The sequence below is a fragment of the Mandrillus leucophaeus genome, unplaced genomic scaffold, assembly GCF_000951045.1.
Source record: "Mandrillus leucophaeus isolate KB7577 unplaced genomic scaffold, Mleu.le_1.0 Scaffold552, whole genome shotgun sequence".
NCBI lineage: Eukaryota > Metazoa > Chordata > Mammalia > Primates > Cercopithecidae > Mandrillus > Mandrillus leucophaeus.
The window spans coordinates 1339061-1352482 of NW_012105942.1; the positions used below are offsets into that span (position 1 = coordinate 1339061).

Consider the following 13422-nt stretch of genomic DNA (forward strand, 5'->3'; position numbering starts at 1 on the left):
AGACTCTAAAGTGTTTTTCTTTTACTTTTAGAGAATGTAATTAAGAATAAAATGCATGAAAAATATAGTTATATCAAGGAATACATAAATCTGGAGAATCAAAGCATTGTTAGAAATATATTGCTTGAAGATTAATCTTAAAATTTTCATAAGTTTGAGGCTAATCATGCATAAGTACTATGTGACTTGAGAAAAATAATAGTCTTTAAAGTATTTTACAGTTTTTACTTATAGTTTTATATGCTACTGGATAAATCAAAGATACTAATGGTCTAAAATTATTTTACCATGTGGGACATTTCACCAGAATGTGGAATATATGGATGAATGGAATTTTGAACATTGCCCTAAATTTACATATAATTAATATTTAACTTAGAATGAAGACTAAGTTAGTATGAAAAGGCAAATATTCTACCCACTAGGTGCAAGTAGCAATCCCCTATCCAATTATGACAACCAGAAATGTCTCTAGGTATTGCCAAATGTCCTCTGGGAGGCAAAATTGTGCTGGTAGAAAACCACTGATTCGAATTGGCGCTGTTGTGTACTTTATATATTTGGCAAATGGTGAAGAGCTTCCAAAGTACTTTCATATAGCTTTTCTAATATGATCTTTAATGCAACTCTGTAAGTTTGGCAATGCCAGAATTCAACTTTAAAATAATTGTGGAGTCATGTGGACTTACACTAAAGGGTTTTTTTTGAGGGCAAGTGTGTTCTGCTACATAGTGTCTTAGTCCATTTTGTGCTACCTGAGACTAGATAATTTATAAAGAGCAGTTTATTTCTCACAATTCTGGCGGCTGGGAAATCCAAGATTGAGGAGCCAGCCAGCATCTGGCAAGAGCCTTCTTGCTGCTCTTGTCCCATGGTGAAAGACGAGAGGGTCAGGGAGAGAGTGAGTGAGCAAGTGAGCAGGCTCAAGAGGGAACTGAACTCATCCTTCTCTTAGAAGCCCACTTCCATAGTAACTGCATTAACCCATTCATGAGAACAGTGCCCCCATGACCCAAACACCTCTCGTTAGGCCCCACCCCACACACTGTGAACTGGGGGGTCTAGTTTCCAGCACATGAACTTTGGAGGACACATTCAAACCATAGCACTGGTTAGACTTTCTGAAAATCCCCTTAAATGTCTTCCCTTGATGTTTCAGTTCTTAAGATGACCACATCTCTGATTCTCCCCTTTCCCCTTCTCATAAATGGACAAACTCCTTGTACATCTCTTGGTCTTTTTCCATATTCCATTGCTTTCTAGCTACCTCTTCTCCTCACCCCTCCTGGATCTTTTCCTCCAGGTGCCTCTCTCATATTTTTCATATGTAGTTTATTCTTTTCCCAGGTTGTTTTTTGCTTTGGCCGGGGGAGGGGGAGTATTTGGCCTTGAGATTTTTAGTCTGTGTTTCAGTTTATTTTAACAGAGATAATACCAATATCTACCTCATGGGACTGCTGGGAGGCTACACTGAGCTAATATATATGTAAAATATTCACCATGATACCTAGAACCTAGCGAGCACACAGTAAAGGTTAGTTGCTGCTGCTGCTGTTTAAATATGGTTTTTTTATTATCATCACTGCACTGTGGTGAGACAGTGGTGTAGAAGAGATAGACGTTGACCTCAAGAAGTTTATAATTTCATTTTGTCTACATAGAGTAAACTGTGACTCTCTAAGATTTTTGTATACCATTATTTTTGGAACGTTTTATTTATTAGGCTATGAATATTCTTTTATTGGGTGTCACACAAATGACATCTTGTGTTGGAAAATGTTAGGTGTTATTGTGTAACTTCTACTAAGAAAACACCATTTCCTCTGTTGGTCTCTTGCAGATTATAAGGAACAGAGAAATGCTGAGGTTATTTTGGGTGATATGGATTTATTGTAAAGTACATGATGCTAAAGAAAAAGTTATTCATGACACTTGTTAAAGATGGTATGGCAGACCGTATTCCAGAGGGGCCATGGTGACCAGTACAGGGATCACTGCAATGGGGTCTCTCATTTGGGGAGAGAAATTGGACTCAACTCCAACAAGGACAAATGGGGATTTATAACCAAGGAGCAGAATGGAGGTCAGTGAATGGAAAATTACTGAGAGAAAGGATGAGGGGTTTCTGGCTAAACAGACCGGATAGGATTATTGCTGAAGGGAGGCCGTGGTGATAAGATAGCTCAGATATGGAGGGTGGTTAGACACCCAGGGTGGGGGATTTCTTTAAACTGACTTAGCAGCATTCTTGCTCAAACCAGATTCTACGAGGACAGAGAGAGAAGCTCATGGTTAGGCCTAGTCAAGCAGAAGACTCAGAGGGGCCTGACTAGAGTTTTGGTCAAAGGAGAGAGTCTCTGTCAATGGGAAGTGAGATCCAAGGACAGCATCTCATGATTTGCACAATCACATTCCGCAGATAATGGGAACATTGTTCAGGATAAAACAACTACTTTGGTATCAGAACAGTTTGCTATGCTCATGAATCAGTTTTTTCTTATCTCTGCTTTTTTATGGATTCTGCGTTGACTGTCAGCCCCCACTCTTTCCTTTTTTTCTCTCACTAATTCTGCTGCCTCAGGGCTTCTGTCTTCTGTTCCCTTAGGGTTTCTCTGTGCTTTCTTTTCTCTGTTGTTTCTTTTTCTGGGTTTGCTATTTTGTATTCAAACTACTTTCCAATGTACTCACATTTAGAAGTTGACTAGAATTGTATCTAACTGGAAGTGGAGGAGGGAAGATGCATCATTCCTCTCCCTGTTTCAGAGGAGCAGGTGCTGAGAGAGGAAGGGAGATGATGGACCAGGTCTGTGGGGATTTCTGGATGCAGATTCTGTTCTTCTAACCTGTGCATTTGGACTTCTTTACAACTCTTCATGGTAATGACCCTCCTCACAGGTCTGGAAAAATGACAGTAGTCATTTCTACTGAAATTATTGCTGTCATAAAATATCTTAAAGGCCATGAGGAATGGGTTCACAGACACATTCATTTGGAGACAAATAATTATTGCTTCCAACAGAAATGGAATGTTGTCTGCTGGCTTGACCTTTCTGTGGCAAGAATAAAGCCTTATTCTTAGGAAAGATCATAGTTATTGAGTCATATTGGGTGTTCCAAGGACAAATTTCTGAAAAGATGCAGAGCCATTGAGAGGTTTTTCCAGTCAGATAGCAGTCTGATCTTCATAATAAAGGTGTTGGGTTCAGTACTCTTAAGATAGACAATCATCATGCTTTAAATCTTACACACCTTTTTAAGCTGTCCAAGTCAACTATCTGTTTGAGAACAAGCAGACAGTTAAGCATTCATTTGGTTGAAGAATCTTAGTGTTGTTCTAATTTTGGTTGTTGCTTATTTTTCTTCTTGATTTTATATTTTACCATAAAGAGATTTTGCTTACCTAATCACTGGAATTTTTTTTTATATATGTGTATGTGTTATTAGATTATAAAAGGAATTAAGATCGTGCAAAATGCAATAATACAACAAGATGAGCGACTGGCCAAAGCAATGGTCAGCGATGGTTCCTTTCATATTACCCTGCTGGTGATGCAATTATTAAATGAAGATGAAGTAAACATGTGAGTAATATATTTTTCTTAAATATAATTTTCCAAATTATTACTTTAATATGAGTAAGCACAGCAGAACCCAAAGAGACATTCTAAATTTAAAGAAGTAGTCTCTATACAATTTATTCCAGTTAATAGTTAATATACAGAGTAAAGTATATAAATATTCTTTTTAATCTAAACTTTTAAACTCTGTTATGGTTATCAAGTGGTAGCCCTTGGTTATGTAATCGTTTTGTCCATGCTCATATTATCAGCACTCTGGACTTGACCATTTAGGTTAAAACTTTAGATACATATTCTGGAATCATGGCACAACCACCTCTTATTATCTGCCTCGCTTTGGGCAAATCATGTACTTTCTAAGTAAATGGAGAAAATAATAGTACCAATACATGCAAGAACTCTTTGCCTAGGGCCTGGCACATAGTAGGCACTCTATTATTAGCTATGAGAGCTGCCATTTTACTAGGCCACTGGACAATTTCAGTTTCACCTTAGTCATTTTAGAGTCACTGTACTCTACCTACCGCCACCGCCCCCATGCCAGGGTTCTGCCATAAAGGTTGAAGACAAGTCATTGATTACTGCTTTCCAATCTGAAAGAAACCTTGTTCTTCCCCCAATTTTCTGGGACACTCTTATCTGTACTTAGATTTTCCTTTCCTCTGTTACCTCCTATATAGCTCACTGTGTTAAGTTCAAGCCTAAGATCTATGGAAAACCAAAGCCAGGATGAATTGCAGGTTGCTTTTGTTATCTACTTTAACAGCTGTATCTCCTGAGGGAATGAGGAGCAAGGCTTAAATTAGGAAGGGGTTGAGGAAAAGGTAAAATAAAAAAGGATAAGATGAAACAAATTAATAACTCAAAATATCCAACCCATTATGATTATTGTAGTTATGTCTTTTAAAGAGTAGAACCTCATGTCTTTAGAGGTCAATCTTATGATCTGTCCCGAGCCGATGTACCCAAAGTAGCCTTGAGCATCCTGCGAGGACAGAGAGGAGGGGAGATTTTACTTGCCTGACTTTGATCACTTTGCCAATCAGAAGAAAAAAGCAGTTCTCTGGTGCTCTTGAAAGAAGAGAATCCAAAGAAGATGCTATGCAAAATGGAAGGGAGAAGGGAGTCATGCTCTGTGTGTGTTAGAATGGTCAGGATTCTCCAGAGAAACAGCACCAACAGGAGAGTATCTATGTAGAGATCTATCTGTATCTGTCTGTGCAGACATGTATATCTTTACGTAGAGAGATTTATTTTAAAGAATTGTCTCCCATGACTGAGGGAGAAGTCTGGAATCTGCATGGCAGTCCGGAAGGGGAGTTGATGTCTCAAGACCTTAGTCAGTCTGGGGACAGAATTCCTTCTTGGGGGACTCCAGTCTTTTCTATAAAGGCCCTTTAGCTGATTGGATTGGGTCCACACCCATTCTGGAGGGGCAGAGGTATCAACTTTTAAGTGATGGTGAGGTTCAAGGTGTGACCTCACTTTGGGGCAGCTAGAATGGAATTGATGAGGTTTCTGGGAAGACATTGTTTATGTGAATGATTTATTAAAAGTCTCTAATTTTTAACTTTTTATCCTATACTGTATAATATGTTAGACATCTAGATTGTCCATTTCTTGTCCTGTATTGATTCCTAATTTTCAAAGTCTAATATCAAGTTTTAGTTGTTTAATAGTATACCGATCGATGGATTGGATATGGAATGTGCAGATACTTTAAAAAAAATCATTAATTTCTTGAGGTAGATGTCACCTAAACTCCTTTGTGTCCTTATAGTGTAGAAGAAAGGAATAAAAATATATTAGGCCAAGCCCGGCTGCTGATTTGAAAAGATAGGTGTCCTGTCTTAGTTTGAAATACAACCTTTGGGTCTGAACTCCAGTTTGAGAATTTTGTTTCTTATATGCATTTACTTTTTACCTACTTTCCGTTAAAGGAGCCTTTTTGTAAGCCCCTCTTGAAAACATATTCTATTTAAAATAATTCGAATATTAGTGATACTCCCAGTAGACACTGATTCTTTCTTACTGTGTGAATCAGTGACATCTTATTGGCACAAATGTACTGATTTATACTACTAGAGAACTGGAAAAATGGACTGAATTTAGATAATCTATATTTCTTTAAAGAATAACGACATAGAATTCACTGTCTCTGAAAAGTCTTAACCTTTCTCATGGTCTGCTTTAACATATAGTTTCATTTAAAACAAATATCTTGAATTCCCGCAACTTATAAATGAGCCAGGAGTAGCTGTTCTGTTATCACATGCTTTAATTCATAGCACACAGTGAAGGAAAATACTGACTTAAAAGTATGTGCACTGTTTGGATGAACATAACTACAGTTAGGTAATAGTGAATTTAAACTGGATTTGGAGGTACAATGAGAAATGTACCATACTTATAGCTATATAATGTTTCAGAGAAATGAGACTGAGTATTGAAGTCATAGATGAAAATCAGTTAAAAACTTTACCTGAAGACTAATTTAGAAATATGAAAGATCAAGAAAAATGCTGATTTTTTCAAACACCTGGCTGAACAAATCACTGACCAAAATAATTTAAACGAATGGCCATCCACTGGAAGGGTGTTTTAAAGCCCTGGATGAATGTGCTTAGTTCTTTTTTAAGGAATTGCTGCCCTCTAGTGAGATTTCATTTTTTTCTCAAAGTACTTATACCAAAATCTCTTCAAGATAGACGTAATTCTAATTTTCCAAATATCAAAAATCTTGTAATGTCCAATTCAGTAATATAGCAGACATTTGTTTTTATTAAGAAAAGTGTGGCTGGACGCAGTGGCTCACACCTGTAATCCCAGCAATTTGGGAGGCCAAGGCGGGAGCATCACTTGAGCCCAGGAGTTTGAGACCAGCTTTCACAGCACAGGGGAACCTCTCTATAAATAATTAAAAAAAAATAGCCAGGCATGTTGGCATAGACCTGTGTATTCCAGCTACTCAGGAGGCTGAGGCAGGAGGATCACCTAAGTCCAGGAGGTCAAGGCTTCAGTCAGCTGTGATCCCACCACTGCACTCCAGCCTGAGTGACAGACAGAGAACCTGTCTGAAAGAAAGAAGAGAGAAAGAGACAGAAAGAGAGACAGAGAAAAAAATGAAGAAGAAGAAGAAGAAAGAAGAAGAGAGAAGAAGAAAAGATATAGCACTTCCAACACAGAGCGGCCGTATAATTGCATAGGCTAAATAGCTAAAGTATATATGGCAAACTTACAGTTACAATTGGGGAATATAATTAAAGTTGTATTTTATTTGAGTCTAAGTATAGCAAATTATCTAATTACAGAGACTGTTGCATTTTAAGAGATAGTGTGTTTTAACTTTTATTAGAGTGCCTCACAAATAGTATGTACTGTAAAAGTGTTAGTACTTTCATCAAGAATCTAGAACTTGACATCTAATGTAAGGTAATGTAATCTAATGTAATCTCTTGTAGGTACTCGGTTTTTGGGGATATATTTTCAGTAATTTTTTGAGTTGTTCATATTTCACTTGGTTAAACATTTTTTGGTAAACTGTAAAATAGTGTCTACTTTCATGTCTTTAATAGCAATTATAATTAGGTAAAGATTTCTTTACTTCTTCCATAGTTTTTGTTTAAAACTGTCTATCAGTTTTAATCATAAAGTTTAGATTTAGAAGGTATTTTGAGCCTTAAAATAATTAGTACAAATATCAAAATGAATTCATCTTTCTAAAACTGGTACTTTGTTTCTTATTTGGTTTTGTATATTTTATTACTTAATGTGTTACTGAAAAATGTATTATTTCTTACTAGTGGTATTGATGCTCTTTTGGAATTGAAACCATTCATAGAAGAACTCCTCCAAGGAAAACATTTGACTTTGCCCTTTCAAGGGATTGGCACTTTTGGAAATCAGGTTGGATTTGTGAAGCTGGCAGAAGGGGATCATATAAACTCACTTTTGGAGATAGCAGGTAAAACAGCAACACACTCATATGAAATCTTGTCTGTTGGAGAAGCAATATTTTTCAATTTTGTAATAGAGACTTGACATTTTTTAATTTTGAAAGATGATGGACTAAACTCAAGTATTTTTTAGGACTGTCCCAATCATAAGTCTGAAGGATTTCAGTGCTTATCATAACATTTGGCATACAGTAGCTGGCACTTGGTAAGTACTGAATCAATGAATACGAGTCACTGGTTGCCTATTCAAAGGCTTGTAGGAGTTGTCATTCCCATTCCAGAGAGCCAGTTGGTGAATCAGCAAGGTTTCCATTTATGCCGCTCCCCTCCACCCACTCCCCTGGAGGGACTACTCTCTGAGCAGAAGGCCCATTGGTGTTAGCAGAAGACTTCACATGTGTTGGAGAACATATTGCTTTGTGCAGCACAATTGAAAGTGTCAGGGAATTGGAAGCAGAAAAAATCATAACCTGGTTGAGTGACTTCAGTTTGATCCAGAGATAGTAGGTTGGGTATTAGCCTACATGCTGGGAGAAAGTTTTATTTTCACATCATTTCATGTCATGTCATCTAATTTCAGGTTCAGTAATCCGTAGTTCATAACACGCTTGCATCATTGGTCCATGCTCTGTGTTTTTTTTCTTTCTATCTATTATTCCTTCTACTGTTTTCTTTCTCTGCCCCCTCTTCCCTCTCTTCTTGCCTCCATCCCTCCTTCTCTTTATGTATCTACCCTTCTCTCTCTCTCTATCTCTTAAAAAGCAGTGTAATAATAACCTGGGAATCTACCACCCCAAACAGAAGCTAGTACTTTGGTAGTAATCTAACCATATTGTCCTTTCAGTAATGCATCCTTTTGCCTTCCTCCAATTAAGTTCACTATCATCCTGAAGTCAGTGTTTACTTCCTTTTATTTTCCCAAAGTATTTGCATTTTCATTTTAGTTGGTTTTAACTTAATACAAAGGGCATCATGTTGTATGTGATCTATTGGGACATCCTTTTCGCTTAATATTACATTGCCTCTTTGCTGTTTAATAATTGCCTATTTTAAAGTGTACGTTTGGCAGGGAGTGAGGATCAGATTTCATTGCTGGTTTTTCTTTTGTGTTCTTAAGCTATTTGTGATAAATATTTTTGTGAATGTCAATGTTTATATAGGGCTGGATTATCATTCAGATTAATTGTTAGAATGACATTTAGTGTAGTGTCAGTTGTGCTGTCTGGTACATGGTTTAAGTTCACTGAGTTCATTATCCATTCAGATGTATCAGAAGTAGAGCTGTTTAGTTATCTTTTTAGTAGAAGATTTCTGTTATGTATTTGAAATACATTTTACATAACAGCATTTCAATTGGGTTGCAAATGTGAAATTCACTATTGTTATTAGTGACACAGCCACATTCGTTTTAGCTAAGGTTTTTATAAATTTATTACCTCTAAATTTCATTTCTTCTACATAATGTTGGGCCCAAGGAATTATACTTTAGTAGGAATAATTCATTCCTTTAGCATGCAGTTAGCCGGTGCCAGCTAGATACTTGGGATAGAAAACTGAAAAAATAAAAAAAATTAAAAAAAAGATCCTTTTTGTCTAAGGAGCTTATAGCCTTGTGCAGAAACAAACAGGCAAGCAATTGCAGTGCAATATAGTAATAATAATAATTTTTGTAATGAGAGGCAGAGGCACAGAGTATAGTGGGCACACAGAAGAAGGGGGCTGGATTGAGGAAGATTTCATAGGAGAAATAGCATTTGAGTTAACATTTGAAGTGTAAATACAGGTTTTCTGGTTGAACAAATGGGAGGAGTGTATTCTGGGTAGAGGGAACAGCATATGCAAATAAATCAAGTTCTATTTAGGGACCTACAAGTAGTTTAGTGTTACTGAAGTATAAATTGCAAATCTATAGATATCATCAAATGAGATTCATATGCTAAAGGGAGCAGTGAAGATAAAATAAGGGCATGAGGAGAGTGGTGAAAGTTTAGAATGGTGACCAAGGGAAATGGAAGGGGAAAGTTTAATAAGCAGCATGTAATGGGTTGCAGAGCAGTGCAGAAGGTGCATTTGGGATGAGTGCAAAAATTTGTAATGGTACTAATTTGTGATCTTCTCAAGTACTATTCTAGGATTTAGCTATGGGAATGGAGAGGGGAAACTGAATTAATCCATACTTGAGCACTTGTATGGTAGGTGTGGTAAAAAGACAAAGGAACAAGACTGTCAAGAGAGTGGCAGAATGTTTGATGTGATCATTATTGGGTGTACATTAAGAGAAGGCAGTGAAGTCTGGATGGGACTAATATTTGGAAGGAGAATAGAGTAATAGGACTGAAGAAGAGAGTTAATAGAAGTTCAAGAGTGAGAAAGGAAAATCAGGAGGTGTGATCAGAGAGCAGTATATTGGATTTTATGAATTGAGCAGCTTTCTGGTTAATAGAGAGGATGTAGAAACTTCGCTCGTTGACGTCACAAAGAAAAACAAATGATAGCTAGAAGTTTTAAAATCAAGAGAAAGACAGATTATTAGGTTTCATAGGAAAAACTTATAGCTTCAATGAAGTCCCTAGGTACATGATCATTTATAGTATACAAAAAACTATAAATATTTTTTTAAGAGGCACAATTTTTAATAACAAGAACGGTAGAGACATGTAGGAATGAATCAACTAAAGGATATGCAAGACTTCTATGGAGGAAATATTTTGACTATTCCATCTTTACTAGGTATGTTTATCATAATACTTTTCCCTTTTCCTTTTGTAAAGACAGAGTCTTGCTCTGTCACCCAGGCTGGAGTGCAGTGGTGCAATTGTGACTCACTGCAGCCTTGAGCTCCTAGGCTCAAGCGATCCTCCTGCCTCAGCTTCTTGGGTAGTTGGAACTATAAGTGTGCGCCACCATGGCCAGCTAATTTTTTTTTTTTTAAGAGTTGGGGTCTCGCTATGTTGCCAAGACTGGTCTTGAACTCTTGGCCTCAAGCAGTTGTCCTGCCTCAGCCTTGTAAAGTGTTGGGATTGCAGGCATAAGCCACTGTGCCCAGCCCCTCCTTTCTTTTTCTGTTTGTTACAAGAGCATCTCCTCTGACTGAGAAATACATTTCTAGACTAAGCCAGACCATCAAAAAAATTGCATAGGTACTTAGACAAAATTGTGTAAAACTTTGTAGAACTGATATTACAGAATTGCTTTTACTGTAATTCTTTTGGCATTATTTGATGATTTTATAAGAAAAAGGTTTATGGAAATTCTCTGTGTTTAAGTATTAAAAATGTTGATTATATCTTGTTAAATAACATGAGTTGATTAGAAAAAATTCTTTTTGGCTGGGCGCGGCAGCTCATGCCAGTAATCCCAGCACTTTGGGAGGCTGAGGTGAGCAGATCACGAGGTCAGGGGTGACCAGTAGTCGAGATCAGCCTGGCCAATATGGTGAAACCCCGTCTCCACTAAAAATACAAAAAATTAGCAGGGTGTGATGGCACACCCCTGTAGTCCCAGCTACTCAAGAGGCTGAGGCAGGAGAATCACTTGAACCCAGGAGGCAGAGGTTGCAGTGAGCCAAGATCGTGCCCCTGTACTCCAACCAAGGCGACAGAGTGAGACTCCATCTCAAAAAAAAAAAAAAGAAAAAATTCTTTTTAATTTTAATATAGGGGCTATTTCTTTTGAACATGTTGTTTTTTACCTAATGAATGTTGAACATTTAACTTGTGTCTTTGGGTTAGAATTAGTTACTTGAAAACTTAGAATCTAATTTCTTGTGTACTTCAATTTAGAATATAGGATTTAGAATTTAGAATTTAGAATACGTCATTCTTTTTGTGCACTTATCTCATACCTGGATTCATGTTTTCTTTACAGTTTTAGTTTCCCTTTGTCTCATTTTCTTTATTTTAAATTTACTTACTATAGTGTACACTTCTTTGGACTTATCTTAAGTCCTATTTTTAGGGATAGGGTGAAGCAAAACGTGTAAATAAGCATCCAAACAAATAAGCAGTACTTACAAGTCAAGGAGTACTTAAAATCATTAGTTGGCCAACGAGAAGGCAACTCTAATTGTTTTGAGGGCACATCATTTGGGACCAATGCCCACAGTTAATCTTTTCTTCCTGGGCAAATCATTTGGGACTGATGCCCACAATTAAACTTTATCTTTTCTTCCTGGCTGCTCTGGAAAAAATGCTAGACTTAGAGCTTTTCTTTGGTAATATAAACATCTCTGCACTCAAGAAACATTTCTAATTAGTCATCCATCCATTGTTCTTTTAAATAATTCACTGGGTGCTTGCAACGTTGAGAATTCCATCCATTCTTTGCAAATATTCTCACAAAGGCATTTTCCAATATTGATGAAAGATCCATTGTGTGCCGAGGAATGTGAAGTCTCACCAGCTTTAATATGAATATAAGCCCGAAGATATTGGTTTGTTATTACTGCTCCTGTAATTCTTCTCTTGATTCCAGAGGTATTGGGTACTGTTGATTAAAAATATTTGTGTGTTTTCAAAAGTTTCAACAAAGCATTATACCAAATAGAAGCTGGAGGGAGAAAAGCATTCTTTCCCCTCATATAATCGCTGTTATACTTGCTTTTAATCTTTTACGTGTGTATTGTACTGTTGTTTTTGATTATAATTTTTATGCACTCTTATGAGGAACCTAAATATTTGAATATACATGGAAAACTTTATTCACTTACTGAAGCAACATGTATTTATTAATTATTGGGGACGTACTGTGTCAGGCATTGAAGTTTAGATATAGCCTCTATTTACATAGTGTTCAGATATTCAGAATGTTCAGCACATGAAATTCTTGTCAATATTTTGCTTCTTTAGATATATTTTTAAAAGAATGCCTCAGGCTGGGGACAGTGGCTTGTGCCTGTAATCCCAGCCACTCAGCAGACTGAGGTAGGAGGATTACGTGAGCTCAGGGGCTGGAGGTTACAGTGAGGTGTGATTGTGCCACTACACTCTAGTCTGGGCAACAGAGGGAGACCCCATCTCAAAAAAAGAATGCCTTAGGATTAGTACTACTTCAATGCAACAGTATCAGTAAACTGATTTAATATTTGTTTTTGCATCATATTTTATAAGCTGTTTGGTCAAATGATATATTCCAACTTTCAGAAGAATATATTCCACTGACCAAAGTTTCTTAAAACTTTGTAATAAATTGTATGTATATGCCTACACAGGAATATTAAAATTTTGTTCATTCAAAATAATGGAGACAGAGCTAGTCTGACTTACTGTAAAGCAGGAAAATTTGTAAAGAAAGTAATTCTAGTTGACCTTTGAACAACGTGGGGATTGGTGCCCAGAACCCTGCGTAGTCAAAATTGCCCATGTAACTTTCGACTCCCCCAGAAGTTTACTACTAATAGTCTACTGTTGACTGAAAGCCTTATTGATAACATAAACAACTGATTAACACATATTTTATATGTTACATGTATTATTAATATATACTATATTCTTGTGATAAATAATTTAGAGAAAAGAAAATGCTATTAAGAGAATCCTAAGAAAGAGAATACATGTTTGCTGTTCATTAAGTGGAAGTGGATGATCATAAAGGTTTTCACCCTCATCATTTTCACATTGAGTGGACTGAGGAAGAGGAGGAGTGAGTCTTGCTGTCTTAGGGGTGGCAGAGGCACAAGAAGTGGAGGTGGAAGCAGGGAGGCAGGATAGGCAGGCACACACGTGTAACTTCTATTGAAAAATATCCATATATACACCAAGCAGACCTAATGGACATCTACAGAACTCTCCACCCCAAATCAACAGAATATACATTCTTCTTAGCACCACATCGCACTTATTCCAAAATTGACCACATAGTTGGAAGTAAAGCACTCCTCAGCAAATGTA

The 13422-nt window shown here is 36.9% G+C and overlaps 1 protein-coding gene across 1 annotated transcript in view; it reads left to right on the plus strand.

Annotated features, from left to right (window-relative positions):
- AKAP7 (A kinase (PRKA) anchor protein 7) overlaps nt 1-13422 on the plus strand; it is a 151722-nt gene that overhangs the window by 23695 nt on the left and 114605 nt on the right. Inside the window, exons 4-5 of the mRNA XM_011998025.1 lie at nt 3445-3581; nt 7382-7542. Of these exons, the coding sequence (XP_011853415.1) occupies nt 3445-3581; nt 7382-7542 (298 nt within the window). The remainder of the gene's footprint in view (nt 1-3444; nt 3582-7381; nt 7543-13422) is intronic.